The following is a 15,000-nucleotide window of genomic DNA, read 5'->3' as shown; positions in this document are numbered from 1 at the left end:
ACCCTGCCATCCTCCTGGTCTAGGCTTAAGCTGTCCCTCTTCAGGATGTAACGCTTTTGGAAATCATCAGTTTTGTCGTCTTTTATGTGCTCCGAGAACTTCTGATCCGGTCTGCAAAAGAGAGAGTCGTAATCAGAATCTGACAGTTTTACGTAAAGCCTTGAACGACCTCGGATACAAATCAGTCTGCATGTGCTTACGTAACGTTCTCATATCACAATAACTGCCCAATCTTTTATGACTGTTTTCAATATTATCAGGATGTTGTACTAAAAATTCTATGTTTATCCATATCTGTGAAAGCTAGGGGCCACAATTCTGTATACTTGTATATCATGCTTCTCTTTAATGCAACTTTAATAAAATTCTCTTCTGGTGAATGGAATTATGGGATTACGGTCACCGAGAGAGACGCATTTAAATTATAGATGTATTGTCTTTGCAGAAAATAAATAATATAGTGCACTGGCATTATCTTTCTTTTTTTTTTCTCCTCCCGGTAAAGTATCCACGTGTATGAGAATGGTGCTATACTAAGAACAGTCACTATTTATCATTATCCTTAGTGCGTATTTGTGCTGGAAAGATGGTCCGGCTACCAAACTCTGCCACGGACGAGCTAAAAAAATCTCGTTCTCAATAGATCATCTGCTTTTTAAATTGCATTTCGCAGCCCGCGCTGGCCAAATGCCACTGAACACCGGGAACACTTAACACGAGTTTTGCAATCTAGTGTTTAAAAGCTTAAAATGTCAGCGCCTTTTGGAGTATTACCAAGCAGGAAGTGAGGCAAAACCGGCTAATAACCGCCTATCAGCCCAAAAAGAGTCATTAAAATAATAACAAGCCTCATTTATAAAGCACTTTTCATTTGCGTTCCAAAAAAATCCAAAGTGGTTTGTCCAAGTGGATATTAAAGTTAATGATGGCAATAAAAGTAATAGAATAACATTACAAATATGAATCATCAAAAAAAACACAATCATGACCTGAAGAAACCAAGGTTTTTTTTTTTTTATAAATAGCTGGATGCAATAACACTACCTGGCATTCCTAATATTCTCTGTACTAACAGTAGAATGGTATAAAAAAAATAAAATAAAATCACAACACAATAACAATAGAAACCTTAAAAAAAAAGAGTAAAAGTAGTAGCATATTAACAGAAAATACCATTTGTGAGCACAGCTTTATAATGTGTTATGACAATTCTGTCCTTTCTTAGAATATCACGACAGTCCACCGCACTCAGGAAGTGTATTTGAGAGTTTAGGAGATTTCGCTCATTAAATGACACTCACATCCTGGTATTGCTGGTTTTGTTGATGATGACCGATTTGCCGGTCTGGTCGACGTTGTGCTCCAGGCCGAAGTACGCCGCCACTCTGTGCAGCAGCATCCGGTGGTATGATGTCATTGGGGGGAACTTCCTCTTGTGGGACCTGTTTGAAACGGGACATATGTTTCAACCCAACTAAATTATATCCATTTTAATTACAACCTATACTATTACTGACAATTATTTCATTTATACAGTATAACACCCTTCCAGGATTCACCAGAGGTGGACAAATCATAAACTCATTAGCAAATGAACATTTCAGCATGTTAGCCAGAAACCATTAACTGAGCTGAAAATGCTAATGTAATTTAACTTCAGTCAGTACTGACAAAACAAAAATGAGTTTGTATTATGATTCTGCTTATCCACAGTCCTGACGCAGCTTGCACCACAGACGAAACAGCAGGACTAACACTCTGGACAGCCGCCACTGCTTCTACAATCCCTGCACGTTACTGATTCTTTGTTATTCCCACAAGCTAATTTATTTAACTAGTAAAAATAGTTTCTACTGACGGTTTGTGGACTCTGGGAATGAGTAATGCGCTAGTAGTGTCACACTAAACACACTTGTGAAAACCTGTTTATAAAAAATTGCTGAAAGAGTTCAAAATAACACCTAGATCCATAGATCTGAAATTCAGAAGTGAATTTTACTGACAGCTGATATTCCTGTAAATAAGGACGTACGTATGGAACTCCAGGAGTACATGCTAGATAAGCTTAGAGATGATCTGTGTAATGGTGGGTAGGCTACGAAGGCTGAGCATGTGGAGGCTGAGATCTGACTGCTAGAGGATTGTATGAAGACTTCGTAAGAGGAATTTTGGCATATTTTGAAGCCACGTGGCAGAACGGTAATGTCCGGTCTTTATAATCGACTAACGAACATAATCAGTGATGCTGTTCCTGAGTGTTATTTCCCCGTGGATTTGAAGAGCACTGCTGTCCTTAATGACTTACTCATTGTTACCGATGAAGTCCAGAATGTCCTGCTCCAGCTTCAGCAGCATCATTCGGTCCCTGCAATGACAACGGTTATTAGTGTTATTAGTCATAACCTCGCTTACTGGGTATGAGCAAAAAAACAAAATGAGCTACATTCCGCGCACAAAACAAAGACGTGTTAACTTATTAGGCCGCGTTAAATCCGTTGGCAGATTTACAAATGAGACGGAATCCGATCTAAGTACAAAAGCCGGAACAGTTCATCGGGTTAAAAGAATGGTTTGGGGAGAAAAGAAATCTAATTTGCACAATTTTCCGCTTACTCTAAATGTAGTCGATTAGCCGAGACGTGTCTGGCGTGTCACGTTGACTTTTAGGACGCGGTATGTCTGTCTGCGATGTATAAAAACAAACAAAAGCGACGCCGCACGTTGCATAACGGACGCCATTTTGTGTTCTCTAGACACGTCAGGATTAGAAAACATCATAACGTTTCAACCTCATAGTGTAATTCAGATTCTATAAATTAGCAAATTAACACTACACATGTCCAACACTTTCCCTTGTAAACTGCTTTAGCTGACACCTGCATATTAAACGTGATTGGCTCTTAGGTTTTATGATGTAATAACACTTGACACTTACACTTACACTTCCCAGTCAGCGTGCGTGCACAGTCTTAACTGCCGAGCCGCTACTGCTGTTAAATTTTAATCAAGCGAGGATGCTGAGAAAGCCTAAAGAACTTTTTAATAAAGAACTCTTTTCCCTTCTTTAAGCCTTGAGGCATCAATCTTCCCTGAAGCACAGCTGAAAGATGCTTTTGTCTGGGAAATAGTTGAGTTTACAAACAAACTTCCATTTTGTTGTTGTTGTTTTTTTTTTTTTTTTTTTCTTTCCAGGAGAGGAGCAACGCTCGATTTGTTAGCTCCCGGTGGCTTCGCCCAGCAGGCTCGATGGTGCAGGAGGGAAATTAATGATCGAAACTGACAGGAGGAGAGTTACAGGCTTTATGGTATGAAAGCGCCGAACATACCGAGGATTATTCTTCAGTGTGTTGACCAGAAATTCATGGAGATCGATTCCTGTGGAGTCGGTGTACTCCTGACTGGGGTCTGAAAGAGAGAGAGAGAGAGAGAGAGAGAGAGAGAGAGAGAGAGAGATTTTACATGCTGCATACATTCTGCTGTCTCCATCTGGCGTGTGAGAAAACACCTCATCTGCCAGCACCAGTCACTGTGACTGACACTGACACTGACACACACACACACACACACACACACACACACACACACACACACACACACACACACACACCCTTCTGCTGCTTTATATTAAGCACCTTGTCCTACAATCAACTGACTATTACACCCATTTTAAATATTATATAAATATTCAAGGCTTATTTAAAGTGGGACGTTTATGATACATCATGAACCCACCCACAGTAACATTTGTGCAAACACACACACACACACACACACACACACACCTCTCGACAGTGATCTTCTTGGCACTTTGTCGGCTCGCTCTGTCTTTTCCGGGCTCTTCTCGGTGTGTTCTTCATCCCCGCTGGCAGCTTCCTCTTTCTCCGAAGGCTGGCTGAGCTGCAAATGGATCTTATCCTGTATAATGCACATTAAGCAATACAATTAGGCATTTTAATTAAAGCACAAAAAAAAAGCCTAGAGTTCCAGGTTTTAACACCACAATGCAATGATAGATATTTAAATGTTTCCCCAAAAAAAAAAAAAAAAAAAACATGACGTTCTTCGATCAAAGAGGAAATTATAGCATTCACTCTGATCTTTCTTTCTTAGGCAGAATAATTAAACCCATTAGAGAGAGAGAAAGAGAGAGAGTGAGAGAGAGCATTTCAATTCAAATTTTTCATCTTTAACCATGTTCAAAAGCAGGAAAGCAGCAGCATTTAAACACTGTATTTAGAAATCTGTTTATTTGATTAAAAAAAAAAAAAAAAAATCATATAGTGAACATTCAGACCAAACTGCTTTCCTTGTCCAATCACTTCCTCAATAATAATGCTAATAATGACGTTATTATGTTAGCGAGAACTGTTCAAGCTACCATAAAAACACACACACACACGCACACACACACACACACACACACACACACACACACACACACACACACACACACACTACAAACAGGAATATGGAAATAAATGCATCTTATGATCCAGGACATACAATTAGGAGAGTATTTATTTATGTTCACATGTAAAGGAATAATGAACGTTGTCTTGTTCCCTGATAGACTTCACTTCAACATGTCAATCCCAATAAACCGAAAGCAGCTTAAAAAAACAAAACAAAAAAAACAGCAGTTAAAGGAGTGTTCACAGTTTTTTTTTTTTTTTAAGACATCTGTGTCCATCATTGCTGTCTCTTTCCTCCCCCCTTTATTTCTCTCAAGGACACACCGTGGTCCATCATTAACTGTCATGCCCTTTACGAAAGAAAAAGAAAAAAGAAAAAACAATGAAATGGGGGAAAGCGAGCTCGTCTCACCATTGATCAACTGCTGTCTCTCAAGCTCGACGGCAACGCTGCAGCTGAGCTCGCTACGCTCAGAGTGCCGAATAAGACGCAAGACGGCCGAGTGAAAGAAAAGAAGGTAAATAAAATGGTGAAAAAAGATGGGGCTGTGAATAGAAACCTTCATTCCCAGAGGAAAAAAAAAAAAAAATCTCATTCACACCTTCAAGGACATAATGCTGATTAACATCTGTTCATCCTCACACAGTCCAATTACACAAACACCAGTTATAGCTTATCTTTCCTAAAATATAAAATATCGAACATTCACTACATAAACAGTGCAGTTTAAACATTTATTTTATAGCTAATTCTAAAAGATGTTATTAAAAAGAATATCAGTAATTAACATAATGTTATTTTTCATAATTGATAAAATCATGTTTTTTTTTTTTTTACGGAAAATGTTTGTACAATAAGATCAGCTCACAGTCTCAGACTTATGACCCTGGCTGTATGTGTGTGCGAGTAACTAGATTTATATTTTTTATATTATGCACAAATGGGGGGGGGGCTCTCTTTTTAAAAGCATTTATTAAACGCACATTGAGAAACCATTCCTGCTCTCTCAGTCTTGTTTGCTGAGCCTTTCTACGGTCTAATTCGGAGCTTTCCAGTGGCAGCCATGCTAATTTTGCAATATTTTGCTTTAATGTGCCGTATAAGCGCTGGGTGTGCGGTCTGGCTGAGGCGGCCTTACGGTTCTCCAAGCTTTGCGATAACTTAATAATGGGCGGGAATGGGCTTTGAGTGAAAGTGGCCAATTATATCAATCCGCAGAGAGGGGGGGGATAAAAAAAAATCTGCAGAGCTGCAAGCCGCTGACGCAGGAAAATTACATTTTATAGAGATGATGGATGCAAGCAATACTGCGCTCGGGACAAACTGACTCCCTGTACGCATCTATTAAATACACACAAACACAGCACCGTCTATTAAACACACACATCACCTTTTGGGAAGGGGGGGGCGGGGGGTGTTGGGGGGGAGAAGCAGACACACACTTTTCAATCAAACACACCTACCACACACTGAGCTCAATTACTGAGCGGAATGCTGATGCTGTGAAAGTGTGACTCTCAAGAGCTACAGCTGCGTCCACGAGAACAAGGACGGGTGGGATAACATAGAAAGAAATATTCTATCGTGGCATTTGAAGATATTTAGGCTTTACGATATTTAGGTCTGGGAGGGTTTTGATGATATTCAAATACGTTTATATATTTTGATGATATTTAACATGTTACAAATATAAACATAAATCGTGTAAGTAATCAACAGGAGATTTGTGGCACAAAAGCAACCGGCGTGAATACAAGGAGTGCATTACATGTACCAAAATGTCGAGAGCTTCTCAGTGCATTGATGTCAGCTATTACATGTGAGCGAGGTTTAAAATTGTTTACAAGGTGGGAACCTGTTTAGGGAAGAGCGAGCCGGACCACTGCGTGACATGCATGCCAGATTAAGTGAAGATCTGCCCGGATCCTGCCGCATCCTCTACACACCCCAATCCACACCCACTTATTGAACGCCTTCGCCTTGTTTCACACCTCTGATAAATCTGGCCTCCAAGTTTCATGAAAGGAGTAGTGGCAGTATGACTGTCGAGCTGTTATACTAATTATAATTCTTCTTAAAGTACGGATAAATCCATTATTATGTAAGTATTGGTTAGCAAACATTCTCAGTATCATTAAAAATTTTTGCATGCTTTTCACTCACTTGCGACGTTTTTTTTTTTTTTTGCCACTAATGATTAAGTAGTGTTCATTTGATGCTTCAATTGGTTTGCTAAACAGCAAAACATTTAAAGTTCATTTGGTTTCTCTTTTTATACTTTTTGTGCATATTCAACAAGAAACTGGATTTAAAGGTCAATATAAATGTGAAATACAGTTTGGTTTTATTATTTGCTCAAAAAGGAACTAAAGAATACCAAACGTACGGGCCAAGGTCATTGTAAAAAGACATCATAGAATAGTCTGATAGATGCAGATACTAAGATGTAACTTCTTTGCCTACTACTTGGATTTGGTTTAGAAACCACAAACTGTAGCCGCTATGTGGATTGAGACCTTGTTGTGGTAAAGGGGTTTGCATACTTCAGAGGTCAGACAAAGAGGGATCCTAATATTGCCCATGAAAGGTACAAAAAAGGCTAAGTGTACCCTGCTCACATTAGGATTACCAGGACCCACCCCTGAAGGCCACCCTGGGGGTGGTCTATGCAGGCAAGTGCGTGTCCGGGCCACCCATCAAAACAACCAAAGCCTCATGTGCCTTGGCAATTGCTGTGGGAGGTACTGCACAAGTACAGGTTAACCGAGTTGCTACTTAGTGAAATCCGGTCTTTGTATAGTGCAGTGAGCATTTTGAGCAGATTCTTGCGTTAAGTCAAAACCATTTAAGTGAGTTGTCAGACTATGTATTGTCTTCACTTCTATTTGTGGGCAGTGGTAGCTCAGTGGTTAAGGCATTGGGCTACTGATTGGAAGGATGGGAGTTCAATTCCCAGCACCACCAAGCAGCCTCTGCAGGATCCTTGAGCAAGACCCTTAATCCTCAACTGCTTAGTTGTATCCTATCTCAATTTTAAGTTGCTTTAGACAAAAGCATCAGCCAAATGAGGTTTCATGGACAGGATATCAGGTTCTCTTGGCACCATCAATAGGGGACCTCCAACACGCACTCGAGCATTGCACTGCTGAGAGTAAAGCAGCTGTGATGACTGTAGCGTGTAAAAGAATATGGTCGTGAGCGCGGCCTGCGGAAAATGAAGTTCCTACACAGGGCTGCTGGGGAGGGTTACTCTCCGTGAGTACAACTGCTGCTCCATAAAACTGAGAAGAGCCAGTTGAGGTGGTTTGGGCACTTTACAAAGATGCCTCCAGATCAGCTCCCACTAGAATTGTATCAGGCATGTCTCACTGGACAGAGATCCCAGGGCAGACCCAGGACCCATGTGAGAGACTATCGCTCACGGTTGGTTTGGGAACTTCTAGGGATCCCCAAAGAGAAGCTGGAATCTGTGACTGGAGAAAGAGAAGTCTGGAGTGATCTTCTCAATCTGTCGCTGTCACAACCCTCACCAGAAAAATAAGCAGCAACAGACAATCTTGCATGCCACAGAGGTACCTGTTGGTGTGAATGCGACAATCTCAGCCCACCTCTCATTGGCTATCAACATCATAACTTACCAGGAACCCAAATTAGTCCTATACACAAGACCTCAAATATTTGGGGGAATCTTCTGGGTCCCTGCTTGCTGCTGACTAAAGTCACCGCTCTTTTCCTGAGCTAATATGCTAGTTCACTAGCCACTCACCCAACAGCATGACTCGAAGTGTGTTTAACAAAAAAAATAAAAATAAAAAAATTACCACAACCAACTGTGCTTGTTGAACAGTTAACCAGTTTGGGTTAGGCCTGTTAGTTCCACTGAAGGGAAATCTCAATGCTACAACAAACAGTGACATTCTAGACAATTGTGTGCTTCCAACTTTGTGAGTTTGGAGAAGAACCACATATGGATGTGATGGTCAGGTATCAGGTGTTATGAGAAATAGCCTATTTTATTTTGCAGTCTGTTGAATGTAATGCTTGATAATCAGACATATCAAATCAAGACCCTTGTCCAAAGGGTGAAGGGGGGAAGGCCCTCGTTAGTCAGGGCTGGCAGGTTTGCTAAGAGATCTGGGAACTCCGGAAAGAAAACCTGCACTGGTCCTCAAGACTAAATGAGGTGTGATGAGCTGTGGGCTAATTACCTGCATGGCCGAAAATAATATAATCACTGAAATCAAAGACGTACAGGCAGTTAAACAAGACGGAATGAGCGAATTCATTTAAACACCCTCTAAAAGTAAGCAGTCATTTCATTGAAAAAATATAGCAAGCCACAGGAAGGCAGATGCTTAGATGTTTCGTTTTTTTTTTTTCCTGCACTGACTCAACAGCCAATCACAACTCTTGCCTGCCAGGCTCAAATGCACGTATTGGTAAAACAATTGTCGACAAGGGTGACGAGATATTTGGATACTTGCCCATATGTGAGCACACCATTGTCTTGAATGTCTTTGTAGGCTGTGGCATTAAGATTTTCCTTCACTGGGAAGTAAGGGGCCACAAACCTGTTCCAGCATGACAAAGATATGTGCACACCATAAAAACATGGTTTGCCAAAGTTTGCCTTGGTGTGGAATAACAATTGGCCTGCACAGAACCCTGACCCTTTGGGATGACACGGAATGCACTCTTTACCCGACATCAGTGCCTGACCTCACTAACGCTCTTATGACTGAAGCGGCAAATCCCAACAGCCACGATCCAAAATCGAGTGGAAAGCCTTCCCAGAAGAGTGGAAATCATTATAAACAGCTACAGAGGGACTAAATATGGAATGGGATGTTCAAAATGCACATGGGTGTGATTGGTCAGGTGTCCATATGCTTTTGTTGATATAGTCTGACAGGGCTCTTAAGACTCACAGTTCAGAAATTAATAATAAGGAACAAAATTAAAGATGGTTTGATTTTTTGCAATATGGATATCATATGGTCAGACTGCACAGCCGTAGCTTAGACACACACACACATACACACTTTACCTGGTGTGATGGCTCTGAGATTGTGGGTGGCGACGATTCTTCACACACCGCCAAACTCCGGACTAATTTTACTTTTGCGTTTGACTGGAGAAGATAAACCGTGGTTGTGAATAAAGAGCTGCTCAGCTTTTGTTGCCATAAAACAGTTAAAATGTAAACGCCAACCTCTGCACTTCTCGCCCACACAGAAAACAAAACATGGAAAATGATTTTCAGAGGTCAACGAGCTCGAGCGGGGACGAGTTGTTTTAGAGCGTTCCGTTTTAAGAGCGACGAAGCATTGTGCTGTTTATGCCATCGCTGTCCGTCAACGTCTGAAAATCTGTTAGAAAGGTCAACAGGCACTACAAACACGGCCGACAACAAAACAATGACGCTGTCAAGACCAAACATATCAAACGGAAGGTACAAAGTAAAAACAAGCACTACACGAGCAAGACAAACACAAAAGAAAATCACTAGACAAGTGACTGAAAGCTCGTCTGTATACAAAACAACACCATCACCAAAAAAAAACGTACACACGATACACAGCTGCAAAGACTTGAAATCCACAAGATGCTCTTCATGAACAAATCCAAATTGCATGACAACAGCACAAAGAAACATGCTTTTGTCCAAGATGCACAGTAATGATGCAAACACTGAATACTGACTGCACTTGGTGGAGATGATCTCCAGAATGCACGCCTTGTTCCCGAAAAATACCCCAAAAGCATTTCAGCCATCGCCTTCATTAAAGCGCCATTAAAATGCACTTATGAAGGTAATTTGCCAACTTGATGGGTTGCTTTTTTAATACTCGGGAGTACGTTTCCCCACCAAGTGCTGCTGCTGCTGCTGCCGTCTCCTGTGCTCTTTAAATTTTTATTTAGTCAGTACTGAAAGGCCAAAGCATTTTAAATTTTAGGTTTTTCAGCATATATAACTCGGCATGCGAAACTGCTAGTAAAATTAGTGCAGTGGCCCTTTGGTACTAGGAATGAACATTCTGCTCACGTTTGATGCTGATCAAAAAAAAAAAAAAAAAATCTTTTTTTTGGTCAAGCTGAAACCTAATCAGAGTTTATATGAGATGAGCAGCAAAACAAGCCTGAGATCACAGATGGAGTTATTAGTCATTTATGCCAAAGCGTGCGTAAGATGATGGTACGATACCTTGGAGCGTCTCATTGGCTGTCCTGCTGTGCTGGACGGCTGCATGACAGGAAGTAGAGACAATGAGGCACCATTTTACAATCATTTTAAGCACAGGCTAGATTCTGCTTTCTTTTCAGCTCTCCAAGCAAAAGGGACAAAAAAAAAAAAAAAAAAAAAAAAAAAGAAGACATTTGAAGATATCCCAGTCTCAACTGGTTTGCCAAAGGAGGATTATTAGGTTCTTTAAATAAACTCATGAGGGCTGACACGCCAAAAAATATTCTTAGACATCAACATAACTAGACATAAACATAACTAGACATAACAAACGAATTCATTTTGAGATGTATGTTGGTATCAAACATCAAAGACCAGTTCGACTTAAACTACGGCTTCATGCAGTGGTCTAAATGCTGTTTAGTCGAACAAACCGAAACTCCTCTTCACCTTAGACTAAATATTGAAAAATAATTGAATCTTTATTATTAATAACACCACCAGCTAGGTAGCCTGTACAAGTTAAGACTCTATGGTGGTACTATTATGGTTACATTTTGTGCGTCAGACGAGAGTTGTTTTTTTTTTTTTTTTTCAGTTCACATCAGCACGGAAGGCTCAGCACTTTTGCCGTAGGAGAAATGTCTAGCGTGAAAGCAGTCCATGATTCGAGAACCACGACTCACTCAGAAGGCTTTGCAATCTGATGTTAATTTCTTTTCAATACAGTGAAGAAACAGAACAAATAACACTTAATATTTCAGAAATATACCATGCAGTAGGTTCTAGCTAGGCTTTATGTAGCCATCTACACCATGACACCTGATTACCTTTGCTACCTGAAGAACAGAGCAATCCTTTTCTGTCCATATTTCTTTTTTTTTTGCCACAATATAACTGAATAACCATTTTCTACCATGGGAATTTTTCTTCTACTGTAACCAAAAAAAAAAAGAAAAAAAGAAAAGTTCTTCAGGAAACTCAAGAGTTTCTCCATGGAATCATTCCAAATCAGCTTTTCTGGCACCTTTATTTTTAAGAATGGGTTTCGTATGAATTTTTGAAGAGGATGTTTATTTGGATTTGTTGCTTCAGTTGCATCAGAACTCATTTGCATGAAATTGTGAAAATATCAATTCAAATGTCAGTTTGTTGCCGTGTCTCTGGAATCGAGCCTCATGCTGTGAACTTGCATAGAAAATGAACCTTCGCCTGCTTTGTCACTTGCTAGTGTGAATGCAGATTAAGCCATGCCTTTCCCTAATGGCTTTCGACATTTCCTATCATGCATCTTTATCCCCGTCGCAGTCACACACAGCTAGTAAAAGTCAGAACAATTTTACAAAAACAAAAAAACAAAAAAAAGGGGGGGAATGTCAGTGCAGTGAGAGTTAGATTTCCAAAAAGTGTTATAGGGTAATGGATCACCATATACAGCCGGGTGACAAATTAAAGGAAAAACCAACAATAATAAGGTGTTCAGCCAGCATGAGCCTCCAAAACAGCTTTAAAGCAACTTGGCACAGATTCTACACATCTCTGCAAAAGTAATGGAGTGATAAACGCCACACTTCCAAAAGATATTCCCTCAGTTGATGTTTTAATAATGGTGGTGGAGAGCACGGACACATCACTATCATCAAAATCCCCCAAAGGTGTTAAAACGGGTTGAGATCTGGCGAGTGTGAGGGCATCGCATACGGTTTACATCATTTTCATCCTCATGTGAACGTTCATGTGCTGTGGATGGGGGCGGAGTTATCCTAGAAGAGACCACTCCCTTTAGGATAGAGATGATCAATCAGAGGAACTCTGTATTGATCTGCAGTGACACGTGGATCCAAAGAAAAGCAGAAAGCAAAGTAAAGCGAAAGAAAGAAAGAAAGAAAGAAAAAGAAAGCAAAAGTAAAGACGTAAATCTTTACTTCACTCAGAAAATTATTTTAATTATTTTAATGAGATAATGCTATTTTCCTTTATTATTTATTGTTAAGAATTCTATACACACTTAAATACATAGAATTAGGGTTCTGATTTTATATATATATATATATATATATATATATATATATATATATATATATATATATATATATATAGAGAGAGAGAGAGAGAGAGAGAGATTGAGAGAGAGATAGATAGATAGATAGATACGGATATAGATATAATAATATATAGAAATGTATTTGAATATAGAAATGAGTTTAAATAAATCTAATGAAGGATATGAAATCTTTGTGTGTGTATAATAGATTGTTTGGGACGTGAGTGTGTGTGTGTGTGTGTGTGTGTGTTGTACTGTAGCACTACAGTAAGTAGGTTGTTGCAGTGACAGAAGGTGTGCCATGCGAGTGCATCAGTGAAGCAGCTAATTGGGAAAGACAGAAAGCGAGAGAAAGACAGCGAGATGAAGTTTGGCTCTCTTCCTCCGTCATGCTGCCAGTGACAGATGGTGGCAAAGTCACACACGCACACGCACAGCCATCCCATGACTTGGAATGACACACAGGAAGTTTGCGGATAAGCCTGAGGGGGGGTGGGGGTGGGGGGTGGGGGTTGTTTCGGCTCCAGATATTCTGGCCCCTCTGGCCTGCTTGGAGCCAATCACGCAGCAGCTGGGCCAGGATCTGACTGCTATTGGCTCCATCCTCTGCTCTCGCTCATCGGACTTACGCAGCGATCCACTTGGTGGACAATGTGTCTATCGTTCATTATATCTCAGTGCAATGCTGATTAGTATATCAACTAATTGCTGGTTTAAAAAAAATAATAACCACAATACAAGCCTGATATTGTTGTATCTGTTCTTCTAATGGCAGAACATTAATTCAGTATGAACGTGTTGAATTATTTGATTAGGGGAAGAAAGAAAAACACACTTGCTGTTCGCCCTGAGTCAACGCATCATTCTACCGTTATTAAATTCCTGTGCTGTAGGTGACAAAGCAGATTTTGGATAATTATTGGTTTATCACATAATACAGCATAATTATGCAACGATTTATAAAGCAGAGATATAATGCAAATTGGGTACGAATCTTTAGCGGTGAGAAATGATCAGTTCCTAAGGAAGAGACGTTCTTTCCTCAGCATTTTTTCCCCTGACTTTTAGTTAGGAAGCTGGATACTGCAGTCTCTCGTACGTAAAGGTACAAACGATAACGATCGCATGACCACGTCAGCAACAAGCAAAGCTCCAGTTTAGCATCCTTTTATTTTTCCTGAGTGTGTGATGGATTTGCTTCCCTCCAGCTCACCTGTGTTTGGTTACTGAGGTCCGAGCAGCTCTGTTCTTTCACACACTCGTTGTGTGTGTGCTCTTGGTGCTGCGTGTGCGTGGCGTTGTGTTCGTGTGCGTGTGCGGGGCTGTGCGGTTTGGGAGGGCCGTCGCTCTCTAAGACTTTCATCGCGTCGCAGCCTCTTTCCTCCAGCGCAACTTCAGACATTCTCATCGGAGCCGACGCCTAACACGCACATACACACACACAACCTGCCGGGACGCACACCACAGGACAGGGACAGAGGAGGACAATTAAATTAAATAAACCTGCATATACGTTAATAATGAACATATTCGTTTATACGTAAATATACGTTTCTGAACACTGGCATGCATTAAAAATAGTTTTATCTTTTGACGTGTGTGTGTGTGTGTTTGCTTACCGGCTGTGTTGGGGCAGTAACTCGGGGGGCAGTAGGACCCAGTTGCTTCCATGACCCTGTCACCAATGGTGGGGTCGGGTCACATGACCACGACCCGTGCACGCCTTCCGCATCGCCCTCACACACCTGCAACACACACACACACACACAGGGAAAGGTCAGAGAGTGCACCATTACCCAAGAAGAGTTTTTGGTTGTATACGTGTGTGTGTGTGTGTGTGTGTGTGTGTGTGTGTGTGTGTTTGTGTGGACATTAAAATGAATGAAAGGTTTCCGGGTCTTGTGGGAGGAGGAGAAAAATCCAGCCGTCTTTGAAAAGTGTCAAAGACAAAAAGTGCAGCCTGCATGAATATATGAATAAATACATATCGCACTGACACCAGAGAGAGAGAGGGAGAGAGAGAGAGGGAGAGAGAGAGGGAGAGAGAGATAGATAGAGAGAATGAAAAAGAATCAAAGTCAGAATGAAAAAGAATCAAAGACAGAAAGATAATAGAAGAGAACGAAAGACAGACACAGAGAGAGACAGACAGACAGGCTAAGAGTGAGAGAGAGAGAGAGAGTGAGAGACAGACACACAATGAGAGGCTGAGGGAAGGAGGGAGAGAGAGAGAGAGAGAGAGACAGAACGAAAGCGAATGAAAGACAAAGAGAATAGAAGAAAGCAAAAGAGAGACAGAAAAGCAAAGGGAGAGAGACAAAGAGAGGCTAAGAAGAAGAGAGACAGATGAAAGACAGTG

General features: G+C 40.7%; 1 protein-coding gene across 10 annotated transcripts in view; it reads right to left on the bottom strand.

The window, feature by feature from the left end:
- Positions 1-15,000, bottom strand: part of LOC113547438 (R3H domain-containing protein 1) — a 48,583-nt gene that overhangs the window by 15,589 nt on the left and 17,994 nt on the right. For 8 of the 10 annotated variants that reach the window (XM_026947773.3, XM_026947776.3, XM_026947775.3 and 5 more), the window contains exons 2-10: positions 14,261-14,386; positions 13,855-14,087; positions 10,619-10,657; positions 9,461-9,544; positions 3,783-3,915; positions 3,327-3,405; positions 2,306-2,365; positions 1,302-1,442; positions 3-111 (exon numbers count right to left, since the gene is read on the bottom strand). In XM_026947773.3, the coding sequence (XP_026803574.1) occupies positions 3-111; positions 1,302-1,442; positions 2,306-2,365; positions 3,327-3,405; positions 3,783-3,915; positions 9,461-9,544; positions 10,619-10,657; positions 13,855-14,049 (840 nt within the window). In that variant the 5' untranslated portion in view covers positions 14,050-14,087; positions 14,261-14,386. The remainder of the gene's footprint in view (positions 1-2; positions 112-1,301; positions 1,443-2,305; positions 2,366-3,326; positions 3,406-3,782; positions 3,916-9,460; positions 9,545-10,618; positions 10,658-13,854; positions 14,088-14,260; positions 14,387-15,000) is intronic. The other 2 variants (XM_053229291.1, XM_026947780.3) reach the window with 2 other exon arrangements.

Source organism: Pangasianodon hypophthalmus, chromosome 25 (genome assembly GCF_027358585.1).
Source record: "Pangasianodon hypophthalmus isolate fPanHyp1 chromosome 25, fPanHyp1.pri, whole genome shotgun sequence".
In the NCBI taxonomy this organism is placed as follows: Eukaryota; Metazoa; Chordata; class Actinopteri; order Siluriformes; family Pangasiidae; genus Pangasianodon; species Pangasianodon hypophthalmus.
This window is presented reverse-complemented; position numbering and strand designations above follow the sequence as displayed.